This window comes from Schistocerca cancellata, chromosome 5 (assembly GCF_023864275.1).
Source record: "Schistocerca cancellata isolate TAMUIC-IGC-003103 chromosome 5, iqSchCanc2.1, whole genome shotgun sequence".
NCBI classification, from domain to species: Eukaryota; Metazoa; Arthropoda; class Insecta; order Orthoptera; family Acrididae; genus Schistocerca; species Schistocerca cancellata.
The window spans coordinates 624,130,574-624,152,992 of NC_064630.1; the positions used below are offsets into that span (position 1 = coordinate 624,130,574).

Below are 22,419 nucleotides of genomic sequence, written 5' to 3' on the forward strand. Positions count from 1 at the left end.
AGCTTTCTCAATATCTTTTTTGAAATAATAGTTTTGAAACATAATTAAAACATTTATATATTGCTGTATAGGTTATAAAAGTCTTGTTTCCAAATATCTTTTACTAACTGTATCCAAATCATTAAGTCAAACGTTGATATTAACTATTCTTTTACACTTAAAATCAAAACAATATTCAGATACAAAAAAAATGTTATTTAATTCTTTCGGGTATCATTTAATTACATTAACTATATTTGAATCTAATGATGATTGAATGTTTTTGAATTCTCAAATTAATTCATTATTAGTTTTTTTGATCTAGTGATTGATAATCTTTTATTTTTTCTAAATTGTTAATGAGTTTATTTCCAAATGAATTTAAAATATCACTACACTTATAATTCATACATATTAGATTCAAACAAATCAACACAAATGCCCACAAATTACTTCATCAAAACTTTTTATATTATGAATACTGCAGTACATTATTTTTTTCGAAATAGTTAACAAGTTGTTTTGGAATATTTCCTCCAAATGCATTAAAAACAAATTTTATGTCTTTATTTTTACAACAAAATATCCAGTGAGTTTCAACATGATCAGATGCTGTCTAAATATACTATTCCACTTTTAAATTGTTTGTCTCATTAGGTAATTCATCAATCATAAAAACACCCTGAAAATGATTAATTTTTAATTGTTTAACTAATTCTTATAGGTACAAATTAGATACAGGACAATTAATTTTTTGATTACTTCTTTGAAATTTTTTTCTCTTTTCCAATTCCAAGTTTTTTCTTCTTCTAATTCTTTTTTCCTCTTTTTTCTTAATTATAACTGCATTTGCATTGCCCTCAATGGAACAAAACAGGCTATTTTCATTCATTCATTCATCCATCCATTCATTCATTGGTGATAGTTGGATTCATCCAAATTTTTCACAACTTTACATGACTTTTGATTTAATTCACACAGATAGAACTGATTTTTCTGCATATGATGGAAAATCAAATATTAAACTAGTTGATAACTATGTTTGAAAATTTTGATGTTATTACAATTAAAAAAGAAAATTGTATTTTATCTAGAATCAAATATCCATTTATTTCTTCTTCAACTCTTACTTGATTGATATCATCCTTTTGAATGAATTAAATATGGAAGGACGTATTCTTAACAATGGAAAAATTAAAACTAAAAAAATTAAATTCTTTATCCATTAAAATTATTTTGTGGATTTTTTAAAGGTAATGAAGAAACTATGTTTGAAGGTGATTCAACTGTTATTTGATTCTTTGTTGGACAACAGAAAATGATAATTCTACACTTCCAAAAGGTTCACCCCTGGTACCTGAGTGGTGAGCATAGGAGGAGGAGGAGGAGGATATTGGTATTTAACGTCCCGTCGACAACGAGGTCATTAGAGACGGAGGGCAAGCTTGGGTGAGGGAAGGATGGGGAAGGAAATCAGCCGTGCCCTTTCAAAGGAACCATCCCAGCATTTGCCTGAAGCGATTTAGGGAAATCACGGAAAACCTAAATCAGGATGGCCGGAGACGGGATTGAACCGTCGTCCTCCCGAATGCGAGTCCAGTGTGCTAACCACTGCGCCACCTCGCTCGGTGTGGTGAGCATGACAGAATGTCAATCCTAAGTGCCCAGGTTTGATTCCTGGCTGGGTCGGAGATTTTCTCTGCTCAGGGAATGTCCTAATCATCATCATTTAATCCTCATCGACACGCAAGTTGCCGACGTGGCGTCAAATCGAAACACTTGCACCCGGTGAACAGTCTACCAGTTGGGAGGTCCTAGTCACACAACCACTCACTAATTTCCAAAAAAAAAGGGTAAAATTGTTGTAAAAAGCATGGAAATTTGTGTTCCTGTTGTTACATATGAACCAGAATATTCACTTGAATTAGAACAAGAAAGAGTTAGAAATGAAAAAAATTCCAATTTCGTTCTTCAAACTTCAAACACTTGAATTTGTTGGTTTACAAGGGAAAAGAAATTCTGAACTAGATATTACTAATTATTATAATTGTACAGAATTTGATATGCCTTAATTTATTTTTGTTGTTTTCCTAATCGAAAAAATAATCCATTACTTGATTCTTCTTTATTCAATCATGTTAAATTACTAAATATCTATGTTAGAAATGGAAGAAATGAATTTATTCCTCAAGGATTATAGAATCTTGAACCACCAAATAACTTTCTAAAAGCTTATGATTCTTATAGAGATATTTCAAATAATGATGTAAATGTAAGTTCATTCAGTTTTATAATATGTATGACCAGTTTCTCCCGGCGTATTTGTTGCTCGAACATGGAGAAACTGAAGAATCACATCATATACCTTTACGGGGAGATGTATCGCAGCATGAAGAAACTCGACAAGCTGCGCCACCAAAGATGCCGTTTGCTGAGTGCTCTTGCATTCCTGAAGAGATGTCGTACTGAGCAGATTGTGTGGAACTTCACTAAGGTCACGCATCACATCAATTCTGCAGCAGCCAAGAGAATTAAGAGATGGGACAGCCTTGCCTTGGTATGTGAGAGGGTGCACTTTACTCGCCGCAGCCTTGAATACAACTCCCAGAAACTATTTAAACTTCATCTTAAACTGGCCATCAGTTTAATTCGTGGACCTGGGACTGGGTGGATGGTGTTACCTGGACGACAGCCGATTCTGCACATAAAAAGGCCACTGGACATCAGATTTCAAAATTCTCATGTCTCTCAGATAAACCATCGCTGAAGGCACCATGCAAGACGATCATCAATCTCACTGACATGGAGCTGTCTCATGAGGTGGTTTCGGTTCTGGAGAAGGGACTCAACTTTGCTCCCACCCCTAGGTTCACGCTGCTCATGGACATCGTCAATGTAGTGGAACAGGTTGCAGTGTGATTACCACCTGAAGCAACAGAAGAAATGTGTCGGGAAACCTGCCAGGCTCTGACCAGAAATACACCTATGAAGACTAACATCACCAGTAGAGAGAGGGCGGACATTCGAGACCCAAGAGAGTGCTCTGAGATTGTTATCTGACCTGCTGACAAAGGCAACGCCACTGTTGTTCTTTCCGGTAAGGACTACATTGAGAAGATGGAGCACCTGCTAGATGATGACTCCTACAGGAAGATCAACGCTGACCCCACGAAGAAGGTGGAGAACAAAACCAGGGCTCTACTCCAGGACGCGGATCTACCAGAGGGGGACGCCAAGAAATTGTCACCTCAATGATCTGTACCACCAAGACTTTATGGACTCCCTAAGGTCCACAAAGAGGGGTACCTATGTGCCCAATTGTCAGCAACATTAGGGCACCTAATTACTTGCTGGCAAAATATATGGCTGAATTACTTAGCCCCTACGTAGGTAAATGCCCTCACCATATCCGTGATTCCGTGGATTTTGTGAAACGTCTCGACAACTTCAGACTGAAAGACACTGATATCCTAGTGAGCTTTGACTACGAGAGTCAGTCAAGCTTATTGGGCAGAAATTTGACGAGAAGACCACCAAACTCTTTAGGCATGTCTTGACCTCAATGTATTTTCTGTTTAATGGGTAATATTATGAGAAAACGGATGGAGTCACAATGGGTAGCCCACCCTCACCGGCGGTCGTGAATTTGTACATGGACCACTTCGAGGAGGAAGCCTTGGTGTCATCCAATTGGAAACCTACTTGTTTCTTCCGTTATGTCGATGACACATTTGTCATCTGGCCCCATGGTAGGGACAAGCTCCTGGATTTCCTAAACACCTGAACTCCATCACTATGGAGACCGAAGCAGAAGGAAGATTACCATTCCTGGACGTCATGGTCAAGAGAAGAGCTGATGGTTCCCTGAGCCATGGTGTGTACAGGAAGAAAATGCACTCACCTGTACCTGCATGCAGACAGCTGCCGCCACCCTTCTCAGAGGAATGGAGAACTAAAAACACTAGTACACAAGGCATGCAGCATCTCAGACGCAGAGAATCTGCTCCAGGAATTGGAACACCTCAAAACCGTGTTCTGAAAAAACGGGTACTCGGAATGGCAGATAAGACGCACTCTCCATTCCACCACCACCACACAACCTGTGGAGATGGATGAAGTCGTGGAAGAAGAGGTAGCCACTGCCTTTATTCCATACAATGGCGCAGTATTGGGGAAAATCGGCCGTATATTAAAGAAACACAGAGTTAAAACCGTCTTCTGCCCGCCTAATAAAACACGGGCATTACTGGGAGGTGTGAAAGATGACCTCAGTTTGAGGAAGGCTGGCATATACCAAATTTCCTGTGAGTGTGGGAAGACTTATATCAGACAAACAGTACGCACCATCAAAGATCATTGCCGAGAACATCAAAGGCACACTCGACTGAAACATCCAAATAAGTCGGCAGTAGCAGAGCACTGTTTGTCCAATAAACACGAGATGGATTATGAGAGTACCAAGATCCTGGCTCAGACCTCTAAATATTGGGGCAGCATTATAAGGGAGGCTATCGAAATTCGCACCAGGGAAGATCTTATCAACTGAGATTGCGGCTACAATCTCAGCAAGGCTTGGGACCCAGCATTGAATGTAATAAGAAGACTCTCAGCAAGAAGTACGAACTGGCGACGAGGGCAGACATAGCAAGCATATGAATGTTACGACAGATTATGATGCCCACATCTTCGCGACCGCCAGCGCGCGGGCGCGGACGGTGAAGAGAGCGGCCTATGGGGGGAGGGGATTTAAATCGGCCACCTGCCCTCAGGAGCTCAGTTTGTCAGTGCACCTGACGATGGTGACATGTCTGATCGCCAAAATATTTTACCCGTTGGACACTATGAACCAGCAGTATACCCGTGGACTGTTCGAACAACAAATACGCCGGGAGAAACTGAAGAATCACATCACTGTGTTTGCATGTTCGCAGCAGACTTAAACAAATTCATTAAAATACCAAAATCATACAATTTGTAAAATGCTTGTGTTTCAGTAACTCATTTACCAGAGAACTATTGTTTTCCTGCATTACTGGCATGGAAACTCTGAAAGATTTTAGATTTTTATTTGTTTATTTTGTTATTGGTTACACTGACTCCAATAGCAATACAGTTTATAGGACATGTACAGAGACGGTTTATTAACTTATTTCAAAGGACATCATAATACATCTGTTTAGGTGATCCATTTCAGTGAACTGGAAAATAACAGTTCATGCACATGTCAGTAAAAATGAAAACCAGTAATTGTGAAAAGCACAATGATATCATGAAATGACAAGTAATGCAAAAAGGAACTGTGTTCCTAAGTTACAAATCATTCAGCGCACAATGATGTAAAATGAATATAGGGACATGTATGGACAAATACAAATAGTGCATAGTGGATTGCCAGTACTTACCTTCAAAACAATGCCAACAGGTTTTGACAACACAAGATCCCTCTTCAGTGAAGAAAAAAGGAAGCTGTTGAGCAAGTTGGTGAATCACAATCTGTTTGTCCCCGGTAGCTGAGTGGTCAGCGCAACAGAATGTCAATCCTAAGGGCCCGGGTTCGTTTCCCGGCTGGATTGGAGATTTTCTCCACTCAGGGACTGGGTGTTGTGTTGTCCTACTCATCATCATTTCATCCCAATCAACACGCAAGTCGCTGAAGTGGCATCAAATCGAAAGACTTACACCCGGCGAACGGTCTACCAGACGGGACGTCCTAGTCACATGAGGACTCACAATCCAAGTTAAAGGAGATCAGTAACACACAAGGGCATAAGGGGGCACAGGTGAAGGAAAATATGTTGGAAGCAGTGGGAGATCAAATACATTAGTTAGCAATGGACTGATCTCAGTTCATATATGAAAGAAAGGACACCAAAGGGTGAGAAGAGTGAGTATTTGAGAGAGAAACACAAAGAGAAAATAAAACAGAAACCAGAAGAATTATCCAAATAAAATGTAACACGTAAGTACAGTAAAATGGTAGTGTGTAAGAAATAAAAAAAAAGGAAACCAAGTCCTGTGTGAATGGGATAGAGGATGGAGGGAGACATATATTGAACTCAGGTGCATGACAGTGTGGAATGTTTTACTGGAGAGTGCAACGTCATATCTCTGAAATTCAGGATGTTTCACATGACTTGTGTATCATAGAATTTAATCAGGTTCCTTGATTCTTGCTGTAAAGAATGCTGAGCAAGTGACTGCTGGATGTCCCCTGTGCACACACATTGTCAGTGTCCATTTGTGTAGCATGGCAGTTTGATAGCAAATAATACCTATTAATGAAGTTGTGTAGTGAATACATGTTATTTGGTAAATAAGAAACGAATTGTTTTCTTTTAATGTAGTACTGTGTTAGGATGGGGCAGGAGAGCTGTTGCACGCACACACACACACACACACACACACACACATATATATATATATATATATATATATATATATATATATATATATATACCTAAAAACAAAGATGATGTGACTTACCAAATGAAAGTGCTGGCAGGTCGACCGACACACAAACGAACACAAACATACACACAAAATTCAAGCTTTCGCAACAAACTGTTGCCTCATCAGGAAAGAGGGAAGGAGAGGGAAAGACGAAAGGATGTGGGTTTTAAGGGAGAGGGTAAGGAGTCATTCCAGTCCCGGGAGCGGAAAGACTTACCTTAGGGGGAAAAAAGGACGGGTATACACTCGCACACACACACATATCCATCCACACACATATATATATGTATATAATTTTTTTTTTTCAGAGGGAGGGGGGTGGGGAGCAGCATGGGGCAGATTTTACAATGGAATTAGTTCCAGTAGAACCATGGGAAATAAAATATGGTGGTATGGGACTGACTGCCATATGTCATACCTCACCTGAGTATTGCCACAAACATACAGTAAAGTTTATATTATATTGCAGTTTTACATTGTGTGAATCTTATTAATCTGCTGGATTTGAAGATAATAAGGGTATATTTCATTGGCATGTATTGATTAGAATAGTAAAAACTGAACAGTAAATGTCTGTATCACTGATTAATAAACTATGAAAAGTTATGGGAAACTTTGGATACAAGAACACCACATAGTTTAATGTTGAAGCACAGTATAAATTTTAATTATGTATGAGAGAAATTTTAAGTAAAGTAATTTTTTTCTAAGTGCAAGCTAAACCTAAAAATCTACAGTACTGGTTTCTCGTAACTATCTCAACTCCTAAGATTTGTATAAACTGCATTACTTCTAATTTTACTCACCTGCTCTGGACGGCTTGGCAAAGGCTTTTGACTGCAATACTACAATGTTACCAGACACACAACTACTTTTGTTAACAAAAACAAAGTACTTCCTACTTAATTGTTATGGCCACATACCGGGGAGAATTCGAAGTTCAAGCACTCCACCCTGAAGTGAAAGTGACATGAAACTGTTTGTATCTGGCTGCCCTATGAACAATAGGAGTCCTCTGTCAGCCAGTGGTCGAATTTCTAGTTCAATACATATTTCATTTTCATGCAGATTTTTGATAGGCAGAGATATAAAAGACCGTCTTCCAGAGAAGTGAACATCAGATGGGGTTTCATCTATTACAAATGGAAAAAAAATATCTTAGTAGATTCTGGCAACAGTTTGTTAAGATGTACAAAGATGCATATTGATTTTTGACAGGACATTCCAATTTTTGTCAATGCACACTACCTACTGAACCTCTCATTAATCTTAACATTTATGTGGAAAATCAAAGTTCATCACAATCAACATGACAAGAGGAAAATAGTAAAACATTTATTTTGTGTACTACACTCTGATGAATGCTGATGACTGTTTGTTTTACAAAGATTTATTATAGCTTACATCATTGAGCATACAAATAGAACAAACATTCATGTTATGTATTCATTAAAATGATGTATAAATACTTCAACAATGTGTGCCTGAAATAAAATTTAGTTAATAATGTTAAAACAATGTTTAATATCGATCTACCTTCAATAAATATGCATTGGCTTCCATGCATTCCAGCAACATAGATCAAAGAAATAAAGTTTGAATTTTTTAAAATTTCACTGAAGTGAGTCAGTAAGCACAGCAGACAAAAATCAGCCAGCTCTTGAGATGTCACACTAACAATATGTAACACAACCACCAGGCTTGGTAATGGTCTCAATGTGAGGTGGAAGAGATTCCACAAGTTTCTTCAGGTACGGTATATCCAGATGAAACTACTCACCGATGATCAGCTCCTGTAAAGTTACCAAATTGTGGGGATGTTGACTGCTATGTTTCATCCAATTTTTCAAATAGTCCCAGACATTTTCTCTATGATTAAAACTGAATGATTTAACATGTCAGTTGAGGTGGAATATGGTGCCTGATTGTTCATCAAACCAGGAACATATCTGGCAGCCCTGTAAAAATGGCTGTTGTTTCTTGAGAGATGGTAGTGTCCCCACCATGCTCACTGTGAAGGTATATAAGGAAGGTAATACTTGGTCAAGAACATTGGCACCAAAATCCTGGTTCACATTCATGGTAACCTGAACGAATGAGGCCAGTTGAAAGAGTGCAAGCTGGACTCTTCCATCTGCTCCTAGTGCACCATATACAAATTATTTTTTTTTTATTTTACTCATTATTCAATTTCTGTATATTTTGTAAGCAGTATACACATGGTAGCTACTCAACTACTTCAAAACCTCAACTAAATATTTCCCTCCTTAAATTCATCATTCAAGGCATTGATTTCAATGTATTGATTCCAATGATCCACCACGTTTTAAAGGACACCTCTGTTACTCAAAACATATGACTAACTGAACTTTTTACTACAGTTCAACTTGGCAATTTTCATGTGAGCTAGTTTGTATTTTGAACTTAGTGAGATTATTCATGAGAAAGACTGGAATCCAACTTTTCAGCAAGATACTTCAGTTTCTGCAAAACCAATTATCTTGCAAGATAATTAACATTAAATTTCAGGCACAGCTACATTGCCCACTGCAGATTATACACTCCTGGAAATGGAAAAAAGAACACATTGACACCGGTGTGTCAGACCCACCATACTTGCTCCGGACACTGCGAGAGGGCTGTACAAGCAATGATCACACGCACGGCACAGCGGACACACCAGGAACCGCGGTGTTGGCCGTCGAATGGCGCTAGCTGCGCAGCATTTGTGCACCGCCGCCGTCAGTGTCAGCCAGTTTGCCGTGGCATACGGAGCTCCATCGCAGTCTTTAACACTGGTAGCATGCCGCGACAGCGTGGACGTGAACCGTATGTGCAGTTGACGGACTTTGAACGAGGGCGTATAGTGGGCATGCAGGAGGCCGGGTGGACGTACCGCCGAATTGCTCAACACGTGGGGCGTGAGGTCTCCACAGTACATCGATGTTGTCGCCAGTGGTCGGCGGAAGGTGCACGTGCCCGTCGACCTGGGACCGGACCGCAGCGACGCACGGATGCACGCCAAGACCGTAGGATCCTATGCAGTGCCGTAGGGGACCGCACCGCCACTTCCCAGCAAATTAGGGACACTGTTGCTCCTGGGGTATCGGCGAGGACCATTCGTAACCGTCTCCATGAAACTGGGCTACGGTCCTGCACACCGTTAGGCCGTCTTCCGCTCACGCCCCAACATCGTGCAGCCCGCCTCCAGTGGTGTCGCGACAGGCATGAATGGAGGGACGAATGGAGACGTGTCGTCTTCAGCGATGAGAGTCGCTCCTGCCTTGGTGCCAATGATGGTCGTATGCGTGTTTGGCGCCGTGCAGGTGAGCGCCACAATCAGGACTGCATACGACCGAGGCACACAGGGCCAACACCCGGCATCATGGTGTGGGGAGCGATCTCCTACACTGGCCGTACACCACTGGTGATCGTCGAGGGGACACTGAATAGTGCATGGTACATCCAAACCGTCATCGAACCCATCTTTCTACCATTCCTAGACCGGCAAGGGAACTTGCTGTTCCAACAGGACAATGCACGTCCGCATGTATCCCGTGCCACCCAACGTGCTCTAGAAGGTGTAAGTCAACTACCCTGGCCAGCAAGATCTCCGGATCTGTCCCCCATTGAGCATGTTTGGGACTGGATGAAGCGTCGTCTCACGCGGTCTGCACGTCCAGCACGAACGCTGGTCCAACTGAGGCGCCAGGTGGAAATGGCATGGCAAGCCGTTCCACAGGACTACATCCAGCATCTCTACGATCGTCTCCATGGGAGAATAGCAGCCTGCATTGCTGCGAAAGGTGGATATACACTGTACTAGTGCCGACATTGTGCATGCTCTGTTGCCTGTGTCTATATGCCTGTGGTTCTGTCAGTGTGATCATGTGATGTATCTGACCCCAGGAATGTGTCAATAACGTTTCCCCTTCCTGGGACAATGAATTCACGGTGTTCTTATTTCAATTTCCAGGAGTGTATCTCTGTGCTTTTATGTGCTGGCCTTCATTATTATACTTTTGTTGATCTAATTTTTGTGCACATAATGACATGATTCATCCATTAATTACAATTTTTCCATAATTTACCATAATTTTTAATAGGAATTTGTACTTGTAAATAGGGTATCCCCAAAGTGGATGCATAAAATTGTTTCACGACCTTTTTTAATTTCCTAGACTATCACATATTTCAGAAACAAAATCACTGCTAATACTCATAATCCATTTTTAGTGGCAAAGTCTAACCCAGCCATTTTTCAAATGATTATGTAGTTTCTGAGATCGTAATAAGATCACACACAGGCCTCCAAACATTTAGATGCCACCCAAAATTTTCAGCCTGGGATCAACTATAGCAATGATAACATCCATGTACAACTAGCCTGTAAAAAATCTATTGTCGGGAAGTACTCACCCAACACATATGTGAGATTTCAAGAAACTGCAACTAGCCAGAATGGTGTTTAAATTTGATTTTGGCATTGTATCTCTAAAGTGTTGATGATTTACTATGCTGACATTCATACAACCATTTAGTATTCACGAAGTTCACATTTAACATTTCTATGAAAAATATTAGATTATGTATATAGGGTAAGCATGCATGTATTATGAATCATCTGATGTACGTTTATCAATCAGTGGCTGGGATAAGTCTCTCAAAGCAGTGAACGTGTTTTTCTTCAGACTGGTATCATGTTAAGTATTTGATGTTCAATCATCTCAGGGACTGTTTCAAATCTCATGTGTATGTACTGCTTCTATAATCTATAAACACTGTGTTCTGGAAATATTGTCTCTACAAAGGACTTACACCAGTGACTGTATTTGCCACTGTGGTAGTGTGTCATACAGAGGGTATGGGTGTCTACTTGCATAGAAACATTTGACATGCAACCAGATCCAGTCATCACAGTGGTTTTGGAGATAGCAAATGAGGAAATGCCTTGTTACCTGGAAATATTTGAAATGAACATCATCTACATTATTTCTAGAAAACAATTTACAGCTATTTTACAAGATGTCGATCGTTGAGACTCTGTCACACAGTCATAGTTTGAAAAACTCCCCCAAAAACATCACAGAACCACCTCTGACTGAGACTACACCTTCCATGCACTGCAAGTTAAACCCCTTATTGTGCCATAAGTTTATGTGATATCTTTTATTATTTAAAAAGAACAAAATCAAGACTCATTGGACCACACTACATGCCTCTTGTTAGCTACTACTGTTTAGTTTCTTTGTTGTTTGGCTCATCAAAAACTTACAACTTTATGTGCCACTGTGAGCAATCGCTTTTCCCAGAGTATCTTATCCTAAATGCCCAATGCATGCAGGTCCCTTCACAAAGTTCTCTTGGAAGCTGGTTGAGATGGACCAGCAATCACTTACACCAGCATCTCCTGTCAAGTCTGAAACCTTATGTCTCAGGTATTCTGCTGACTTCTTGCCATCTTCAGGCATTTCTGATGACTGACTGTCTTTACTGGGTGCTGGCACTATATCCCCTCCTTACCACCTGTAGCCTCCAGCCAACCATCTCCAGGCATGGACCTGGAGCAGGGGTGGGGGAGGTGCATCACTGGAGTAAGATTCCATGTCCTCAGTCACACTGCTGCCATTGCCTGACATGGGTCTCTACTGGCATGGTGACAGTATGTCATCATTCTCTTCAGTTGCCAGGATGGGAATGGTTGCTTTGATCATGCTCAAGGCTGGGTCCCAGGCCTTGCTAAATGAAAATTGTAGTCTTTATTTAGTAGTCTGTTGTGTTGTCAGATCTCTACAGCCTTTTTTTAGAATACAATCCCAGATGGTGTTTGACTGGTGCAATAACTTAGTGCCATCATACTTCATGACATGTCTTTGAGAGATGCAGTGCTCTGCCACAGCAGACTCTGCTGCCTGTTTGTTGCCTTTGCGGCATTTATGTCCAGTGAATTTTGACGCACATGGTGGCCGCACAGTCTGAGGCGCCCTGCCACGGTTTGTGCAGCTCCCCTTGTCGGAGGTTTGAGTCCTTCCTCGGGCATGGGTGTGCATCTTATTCTTAGCATAAGTTAGTTTAAGTAGTATTTAAGCCTAGGGACTGATGATCTCAACAGTTTGATCCCACAGAAACTTACCACAAATTTCCAAAAAAGTTCAGTGCATTATGCCTGTACCATACAGATACTCTGGCCTAAGTACACTTGCAGTTTCCAGAGTCCTAGGTCATCCTTGACTGATCCCAAAAAGGATTTCATCTTGAGTGTTGAGCAGAACAAACTCTTGACATTATGTTACTGATTCTTCCAATTTTTGAATATGGGTTCCTCACATGTGGGATAACTGCCATCACAACAGGTTTCAGCTTGGACAGGCTGTGGTCTTAGCTTCTTCAGTCTCAAGTCATACTGTATATGGTGGTTGTCATAACCATTCATACAGAACATGGCCTGCAGGAAGGGGCATGGTAAGAGAAGGCATGCAAGTACTAATCTGTGTGCATCAGTTTACAGCAGACACTGTGTCCTAGTGTGCCATCTGGTGTTTGCCCGATGAGCACATCCTACAGTGACCAGAATCTGACAAGACCGTGGATGACTCAAGAACCTGCAGACACTGGCCACTGGCCAAGGGCTGTCAACAGCAAGACAATGGACATGACAGGGGGACAACAGCAAAACTAACATGGGCAATGAAGACAGAATGGTACAATAACAAATCCATTTAGTAATCCATGAGTGAAACCAAAGGTGTAGTGAATCCTGAGACCAAAACAACAATGTATAATGAGAATGATAGAAGAGTGCAGTAAAATCACAACTGAAGACAGAGCCTCTATGCTGCTAGCTTTATAGTGTCACCATGAGCAATAATTGGCCAGCGAGATGGGTATGATTCTGCAGCCAGAACTGCATTGGTGTGATTAACACTCACAGATGTAAGATGTAGTGGTACCATCTACCAGCCATCATCAAGTTCCATGCCCTTTGGCAGACTTTCAAAATTGCTGGTCCAAGATACGAGAACCTTCCCCCTGACATGGGCAGGAAGTGATCACTGCTTTGGAAGGCAAACTTGAGCACAGAGTCCCGTCACTTAAACCCACCAGCTGGATGAAGGACTTGGAGGTGTTGTACAATGTGCTACGATGCAGTACCATAGTCAACATCAGTTGAGTGTGGTGAAACTGTGGTGAGTCCTTCATCTCTGTGGGTTCATGAGAACCATCACTGGTGTTCTGGTGCACAAGTTATACATGTGTGAGTGTGGGATCATTACAGGCAGGGTTTCCATGTCCAATTGAGCCACCTGTGCATCTGGTAGGCGTGCACACAGTCTGTTGGTATGATGGCGCTCCAAACACATCAGAGTATCAACTATCGTAATGAGTCACCAATGGATGGTAACCACTGTAGCTGGCATCGACACATTTTTGTTCCATATGAGTGTGCCCTGGTGGATAGCACTCAGTGTGCCAGATCCAAGTTTCCTGGGGCAGTGGGACTAGGAGATGGAGAAGAATGGGAGTGGTCTTATGTATCAACATCATGAACACATCTGTGGTGGTTCCTACCACTCTTAACATTTGTTATTTGGATATCTGCACCATACACTCTGTTTTGCTATTGGAGGGTGAGTGAAATGGCAAACTAAATGGGTGTGTGAAGCTGTCTGAAATTCAGAACTGTTCAAAAGCTGTCACCATGAACTGTGGTCCACTCTACAACACAATGGTTCAGGTAAGCCCTTCGATGGCAAAAATCTGGACAAGCACATTCATTTTAGTCTCAGTTGTGGTGGACACCACGCTGACTGCCTATGGGTAGTTAGAGTAAGGTTCCATGAGAATGAGCCACATAGAGCCCAGAAAGGGGCACACAAAGTGCAAGTGAATGTGGTTGCCTTGGCAACTGTAAGGGTGGTGGGGTCAGGAGGGTGTGATTAGGTGTAGTGGCCTGGTCCCAGATGCAAACAGAACATTTGCATACTATGACCTCAATGGCCTTGTTCAGTTTCCATCAGTAGGCAAGTTGCCTCATGATGTGTGACATACCCCAATGCCAGCAACAGAGTAGTTGAGGGCGCACTGAAAGATGGAATACAGAAGCAATAATAAACTTAGTGCTTACTCATTCTGTTGAAAGAGAGATGAAGAGTTTCAAAAATAATGACATAGCTCACTGTAGCATTTCTACCACTAGCAGTACACATGAGTCAGTGAAAATATTCCCAATCACTACACATTCTGATTGGAAAACTGACTGTTTACAATAAAAAGTGATTGAATTAGGTTCAAAACCTGATGAGACTGCAGGCACTGCCTTCACTTTTAAAGGGTGCTGTTCAGAACATGGGACTCCTTGATAAGAGTATAACATTCACAGGAGTTAATTGTAGCACAATGTTTGGAAGATTGGTGTCAGAATTGTTCAGGGAAAAACATTTTTTCAAAACTTAAAAAATTGTTGGGGAGAGAACTTTTGATTGAAGTCTAATATCCAGCTCACATCCTAAATAACTGTATTTATCAAGCTGGGGATGCAATTACGATTGATATCAAAAGTGTAGTTTTCAAATTGTTTTAGTATTTTCAGAACTATACAGTCTAGACTATTGAAGTTAGAGAATTTCAGAATATATTGTATTGAAACCAAGAAATTGTTGTCCCATAGCAAAACAAGGCGGTGATCATTATTTTGGGGTATAAACACACTTATCAATATGTTCTCTTATCTGAAATCATGTTTTCTCTCACGGCTTAAACCCACCTACAAACATTAAGAAGTTCTTTGAAAATGAACTGAGTGTGATCTATCTTGGTATATACAAACACATCAGCATGTTTCCTTCATGCACAGCAGAGTTTGAGAAAGAAACTAATTTGCTTGTTGAAGTCTGTTAATAACATGCTTTCTGATCGTGAGGCCAATAAATTTATGTGGCTAAAAATGAAAGCTCTGTTGGATAAGAAACTAAAAAATGGACTGTATGCTGAATGTGACAAATTCACTGCAGCAGTAGTTGGATTCTATGAAAGATGTACAGAATATCTGCAAAAGTGCTTGGTACCCATGCAAGAGTTCACATGTTTCATGTGGCTGCCTGTTCAAATATTGCCTGAGTGGGAGCATGTGGAATCAACCATTAAATATCTTTTGGATAGAGGTGTACCTGTTTATCACATGAAACATTTCAGTGAATTCTGCTGCTTGAAGAAGTTTGGGAATAAAAACATGAACATAAACAAGATTTCATTAGCCTTGAATTTTACAAAAAGTGGACTCTATATTTTGAGAAATTCAGACATTCTTCCAGCTATATGAAAATGATAAAAATTGGTTAGTTTTTCTTTGCCATTCCATCTCAAAATGCAGAAAGACTTTTATCCCTAAAGCAGAGTAAGTGAACAAGAGAAAGGTATAGTTTGTGAACACACTTTGAGGTCATTTGCAAGAACAATATAATTAGAAAAATGATGTTTGCAAAGAATCCCTCAGCTGTCTAATGACTGACAAATGACTATTAAGGAAGATATGCTCAACAGAAAAATATTCTTGGGGTACTGTTAACCAGGAGCAAATGGTGAGGAAAAAAATAAAGTAATTGTTTCTATATATAAAAACATAAAAATAAAGCATAGCTATAATTTGTTTACAATTTCTTGACCCATGAGCCCATTGTTCTGATCCATACATTCAGTAAAAATCAGAAGATTGTGCACATGCTGCTACTGCCAACTTATGTGATTTAACAACAATTGTGTTATAACAGTCTCAATTTAATTTTGTATACATTATTACTAATATGCACTGCATTTGAACATGAATGTCCCTTTGATAAGCTTTTAGAAAATTTGTTACTTTTGATGTCGTTCCCACTGCAGAAGATGAACTCTACCACTGAGTAGCATAGCAAAAGCATTCCCTTACACCTCACATCTCCTCACCAGTGATTTTGTTTTTGCTCCCTGAGCCCATACCGCCCATGGGTCAACAATAGGTGAAAAAGCAGTAGTTCTCAATGTAAATATAGTTACTGTAGTATTCTGGATCTGTTTGGAAAAAGCTGTGTTAGGCCTCATTTTCAGGAGTATCAATTTTTTCCTTCCTCGTCTAACTCACTATATATGTCAAATGCTTGTGCAAAAATGGATTCCAAAGGATTCCTACAAGTCATTAATGAAAACTATTTGTTGTGGTAAACTGCGCTCATTTCATAGTTTTACCATTGTTAATACATAATCAATGTTAATTGTGTGGGTATTGAGTAACATATCGTCTTTTCTAATTCCAAAATTCTTTTTCATTCTAAAATAAAGAAAGTATCCTCTTTTTCATATTCCTAAATATTAGAGATAAAAATTAAATATTAGAGATAAAAATGAAGGTTGAAAATGAAGTTGTGAGTGAAGTAATTCAAGTCTTGAGAAGAATGTTGACTGTAGGTACAAGTGTTTTCAAAATATGTTCCTTTACTATTTTATAACAGTTTTTTCCTCTTCAGACTATAATATTAAATATCAAGGGAAAAAGAAAGAATGGGTAACAAAGAGCATTAAAATATCTAGTGAGAGAAACTAAGTTCTACAATAATATTGTAAAATACATATAGTTTCACAAGAATTTACTGACTAATGTACAGTCCAAAAAAACCTAAAGCAGAGTAATCAAGCAGGAAACACTTATGTTCAATGACAATATGATCTCCACCTTAAATATACAGAGAGTAGTGTTGTGGCTACAACTACATCAGAGAGATATGTATGAAGACATGAAGAGGCTATACTAACATAAAGTTGCTGAAGAGTGTCAGCAACCTTTCAAGTAGTTGTAGGGACAAGAGTACAGATAATTAACTAATCTGATCTTGTAACATAGCCAACATGACCATTCACACTGATATGTGGCATAGCTGAAATTGAGAGGAAAGTACATTTCACTTGGACATGCACCTCTACTGTATGGTTTAATGAAAATTGCGTCCTCCTGGGTAAAATATTCAGCAGGTAAAACAGTCCCTCATCTGAGTCACTGGGTGGGAAATACTCAGAGAAAACAAATCTGTCATTTGATGGCTCAATAACTTCAACAAGGAAAAGGGGGTATATATTTAATAGGAAATTAGGGAGGGTTTTGGACATCAGATGGAAACAAATGAAAACAGTTGACATTAGCAGGTGGGCAGAAGTAGCAGTTTTGAACATGGCACTGACCCCTTACACCTGTTGATGTCATTATGCTTGTGATGGTTGAATCTGTGATAGGGTACTTAACTCACTTTCCTGCAGATGCTGGATATTGCTGCCTGATGTGTATAAGGGGGACACATTCCCTATTCTGGTAGTCAAAAGTTTTAACTGCTTGGGATGTTGACAGTGACATCTATTGAAAGCTCAAGAATGTAACAATACTCTTCCTTTGAAGGCATTACCTACAAACAAATCTGTGGTATGGCTATGGGTACCTGCATGGCACCATCCTATGCTAACCTACTCATGGGCCATCTAGAGGAATCCTTCCGAAAAACCCAGAATCCTAAATCCCTCACCTAGTTCAGATTCATTGATGACATCTTTGTTATCTGGATTGAAGGTGAGGACACCTCATTCACATTCCTCCAGAACCTCAACAACTTCTCCCCTATTTGCTTCACCTGGTCCAACTCAACTCAACAAGCCACCTTCCTAGATGTTAACCTTCACCTCAGAGATGGCTACATCAGTACATCCATCCATATAAAACCTACTAACCACCAGCAATACCTCCACTTCAATAGCTGCCACCCATTCCATACCAAGAAGTCCCTTCCGTACAGCCTAGCCACCTGTGGTTGTCGCATCTGCAGTGACGAGCAGTCCCTCTCAAAATATACTAAGGGCCTTACTGAAGCCTTCACTGACCGTAATTATCCCCCCATCCTTGTACAAAAACAAATCTCCCATGCCTCATCTTCCCAGTCTCCCACCACCTCCCAAAGCCCCACAGTCCGGCCACAGAGGAGCATTCCCGTCATAACTCGGTACCATCTGGGACGGGAGCAACTGAATTACATTCTCCACCAGGGTTTCGATTTCCTCTCATCATGCCCTGAAATGAGAAATGTCCTGCCCACTATCCTTCCCACCCCTCCTACCATGGTATTCCGCCGTCCATCGAACCTACACAATATACTCAGGGCTACATATGAAACCAGTCATGTGATTTACAAGCTAAGCTGCAACCTCTGTGCTGCATTCTATGTAGGCATGACAACCAACAAGCTGCTTGTCCGCATGAATGGCTACCGACAAACTGTGGCCAAGAAACAAGTGGATCACCCTGTTGCTGAACATGCTGCCAAACATGCCAAACATGATATCCCTCATCTTAATTACTGCTTCACAGCCTGTGCCATATGGATCCTTCCCACCAACACCAGCTTTTCTGAATTGCGCAGGTGGGAACTTTCCCGTAACCCTCCTGGCCTCAACCTTTGTTAGTCACTGTCCTTGCCCGTCCAGCCCCCTCCCTGTTCCCATTCCAGCACTACACAGCTGTCATTTCACTGTCACACCCAGTCTTATAATTTCTTTTATTTCTCTCCTTTCTGCTACTTACCCCCTCCCCCCTCCACACCTTCTCTCCTGCCCTCTGTCTAAACTGCAACACTTGACTGTCCACCACTCCCACCATACTATCCCTCCCCCTCCCTGCCCCAGACTCCTCCTTACACCCACCCAGTCACCATTCCCATCATGCACTGGTGCAGCTGTTCGCAGTGTGGTCTCAGCTCTCTGAGACTGCAAATGTATGTGCAAGTTGCGTTTATGTGAGTGTGTGAGTGTGTGTGTGTGTGTGTGTGCGTGTGTTTATGTGTGTCTACTGCTGACAAAGGCCTTAATGGCCAAAAGCTTTAATTGTGTGAATCTTTTTATTGTGCTTATCGCGACTCAGCATCTCCACTAAATGGTGAGCAGTAACTTTCCTTCTCTGGTATTGTTACATTCCATCCTGGATTTTCCATTGCTTGAAAGCTCAAGAATTTTATTTTGACTGATGTGTTTTGAAAATTGAACACTTTGTTCTGTTGTATGAATCAGTCCACTTTTTTCTGATCTGCTGAGAGTTGCTGTTGATTCCTCTTCTATCTCCCAGTATTCCCCTACATACCTATCTGCTCCGCATTTGTTTTGTTCTCCAAATTGTCCCAATTCCTTTCTCTCACCCAATCTAATCTCCATGGCCGATCATTCTTAAAAAGTGTTGCCAAGGCTGCAGAGGTGTGTGTGTATGTGTGTGTGTCAGAGAGAGAGAGAGAGAGAGAGAGAGAGAGAGAGAGAGAGAGAGCGAGAGAGAGAGAGAGAGCATGAACATACGTAGTTTGCAGAAAAAAAGAGCACAAGTCTCAAAGCAGGTACCACCTACAATTTATCCTCGTATCACTGATAGTGTTTACACATTTTTGTTTCTTATTCCTGCCCCGTAATTTTCATTAGTGACATAGGTTAAATATTCAGATTATTGTATAATGGAAGCTACTACAACCCCAACAAAACTAAAATAATTCATAGAAAACCTTAAGATTTAATACCCAAGTAAGGCATACAAAAGAACAATAAAGCATATCAGATTTCTGGTTTGGAAGCAGGCAAACTTAAGCATGGGAAAAATGACATAGACAAAACCTGGTTTACAATGGGTACAAACATATTTTAATGAAGAAAATGTCATATCAGTGAAAACAAAAACGTTATTTAAAATGTACTTCTGGGTTATGTTCCCTATGTACTCTGTAATGTTACCCTACTGTGTTTTGCACCCATCCAGAACATTAACAATGTAAAAGACAATAATGTGAGAACTCAAAAGTTACTAATTAAACATAAACACTAAAACAGATAAATATATAACGAAGTGTGCTTGGAGGAATGGGTCAAAAAATAAAGGTATCAGACAACCCAAATCAAAAAATTCAATAAATAAAGAGATGAACCAAAGCAACAATCCAACTTCATTTGAAACCTTTAGCTTTTGCTTTTGTAATGGTGCAGAATTTTCCATGATCAAATTTGGGATTTTTTCCTTTTAAAAGTAAGAAGTCTTAAGTTTCCTGTACCCTCATTGTCTCATATAAATGAGTAATCATGCAGTTTATTGATAAGTGTATGGGCAGACAGAACCATGTTTTGCATATGGTGTTATACATTCTTACATACAGTTTGTGTCATTTTATTTTCTGTTTGAGGTACTCCTCAGGCTGCGAGTGACATTTGAAGTTAGTCAGCAGATGCCTGTTACATCACAGAAAGTATGGCTCAGAACTTCCAACTCTTCATGGACATTGTAAGGAGCATTTCAGAATAAGAGGTTGAAGACCATCAAGAAAATTCATACACTAGAATTTATATGCAATAACTAATACAAAAAAGCTTCCAGTTTGTTTTAGTACTGAGAGTGATGTTGAACTATCCGCATATATAGCATATTGTAAAAGTTAATGTAATAAATGCACACTGTTTATTAATCCTGTGGATAATCATTTAAAGTATACTAAAGAGAATAACAATGATAAGGAATATGTTTAAAAGCAAGCTATTTCATGAACAACAAAATTTTATGAATTTGCCACCCAGTGAAACCTCTCACTTGTCTAGATTTTTTCATTATACAAATACTTTTCTATCCCACTTTTCCTACTATCTCCTTGTTTCACACCTTATTCGATCACTTACTTGTTAAGAACATATGTCTATAAATGCAAGTTTCCTGTGTTCCTAGGCGGAGTCCTGTACAGGACATTGAAGTGACGATATCCTGCCATGTTACCTAAAGGAGACGTTCAAAGTTGCTCTTACAGGCCTTGAGCCATCCCCACATACACTAAGACTTTCATGTACCCCCACATACATAAGTTGAAAGTGTTGAGATATGATCACCTGGTGCACCATGCAACTGGAGCACTATGTCCAATCCACTGACTGAAGTAAATGTTGTCAAGGTTATCTCCATAATGTAATGCTTATGTAGGTTGGAGCACCAGTCAGGAACACGATCTTCCACACTGAAAAAGAACTTCTTCCGCATGGTATGCAGTGAGCCCATCAAGAAGTGTAGATATGCACTGGATGTGGGGCACTGTGTAAAGGTGACAGATTTCGAGAGACAGTTAGCAGTAATCTCTGTCCACACATTGAGAATGAACCAGAAGAGGCTGCCATCCAATGTAGGTTCCTTGTAGCCTTCATATATCTGTTCTGCAGGTTGGTGATACTGTTCATCATTTATTATGATGTGAATACAATTGTCTCTACAAGGAAAACCATAAGTTTCTGAACATGCATACACAAGACTTTATTTGTTTGTTATCTCCAAATGGGCTTTCTCAACTGGTTTCTTTATCATTGCTCGACAGCAGCCTTTCCGCCTGTATCTGATGCCAGCATGAATTGAAGTAAAATGTATTTGCCTGTACACATCAGCTTCTATGCTTTCCTTGCTTAGGCCACGTCAAGGAAAGTTTCTTCCAAGGTAAAAGGATTCTTTTACTTTTTTAGACACTGTCTTCTGCACAGTTAAACTTTTGACAATTGACTTATCTTCTTTCTACTACAATTCCAAACTTCTGTCTTTCTTTCATTCATTTAAAATTAAAATTATGTACCAAGTAGCTAAAAATATATAAAGAACTATTTTCACCAACAGAAATACAGCAGCTTAAGTTCATGAGTCCATGCACACCTACATGTTGGGCACAACTTAAGATCCATAAGGAAAACATGCCTACAAGACTGTTCATTAAAGGGAGGGGTGGTCCTTTCAGTAAATTTGCCAGGTTAACTTTGAGTTTTTTAAAGAAACATTTTCACTACAATAGGCAATGTTCAGTCAAAAATAGATATGGCCACTAAAATTCATAACATACCAACAACAGTAGACATGAAGTCAGTGTTTTAGACACAGTAAACCTAAATACTAAAATACCATCTCATAGCGCCATTGAAATTATAAGAGAGAAT

At 40.1% G+C, this 22,419-nt stretch overlaps 1 protein-coding gene across 1 annotated transcript in view; it reads right to left on the reverse strand.

Annotated features, from left to right (window-relative positions):
• The window catches only part of LOC126188725 (protein eyes shut-like), a 290,275-nt gene that overhangs the window by 55,274 nt on the left and 212,582 nt on the right, over nucleotides 1-22,419 (reverse strand). Inside the window, 1 exon segment of the mRNA XM_049930332.1 lies at nucleotides 7,353-7,562. Within this exon segment, the coding sequence (XP_049786289.1) occupies nucleotides 7,353-7,562 (210 nt within the window).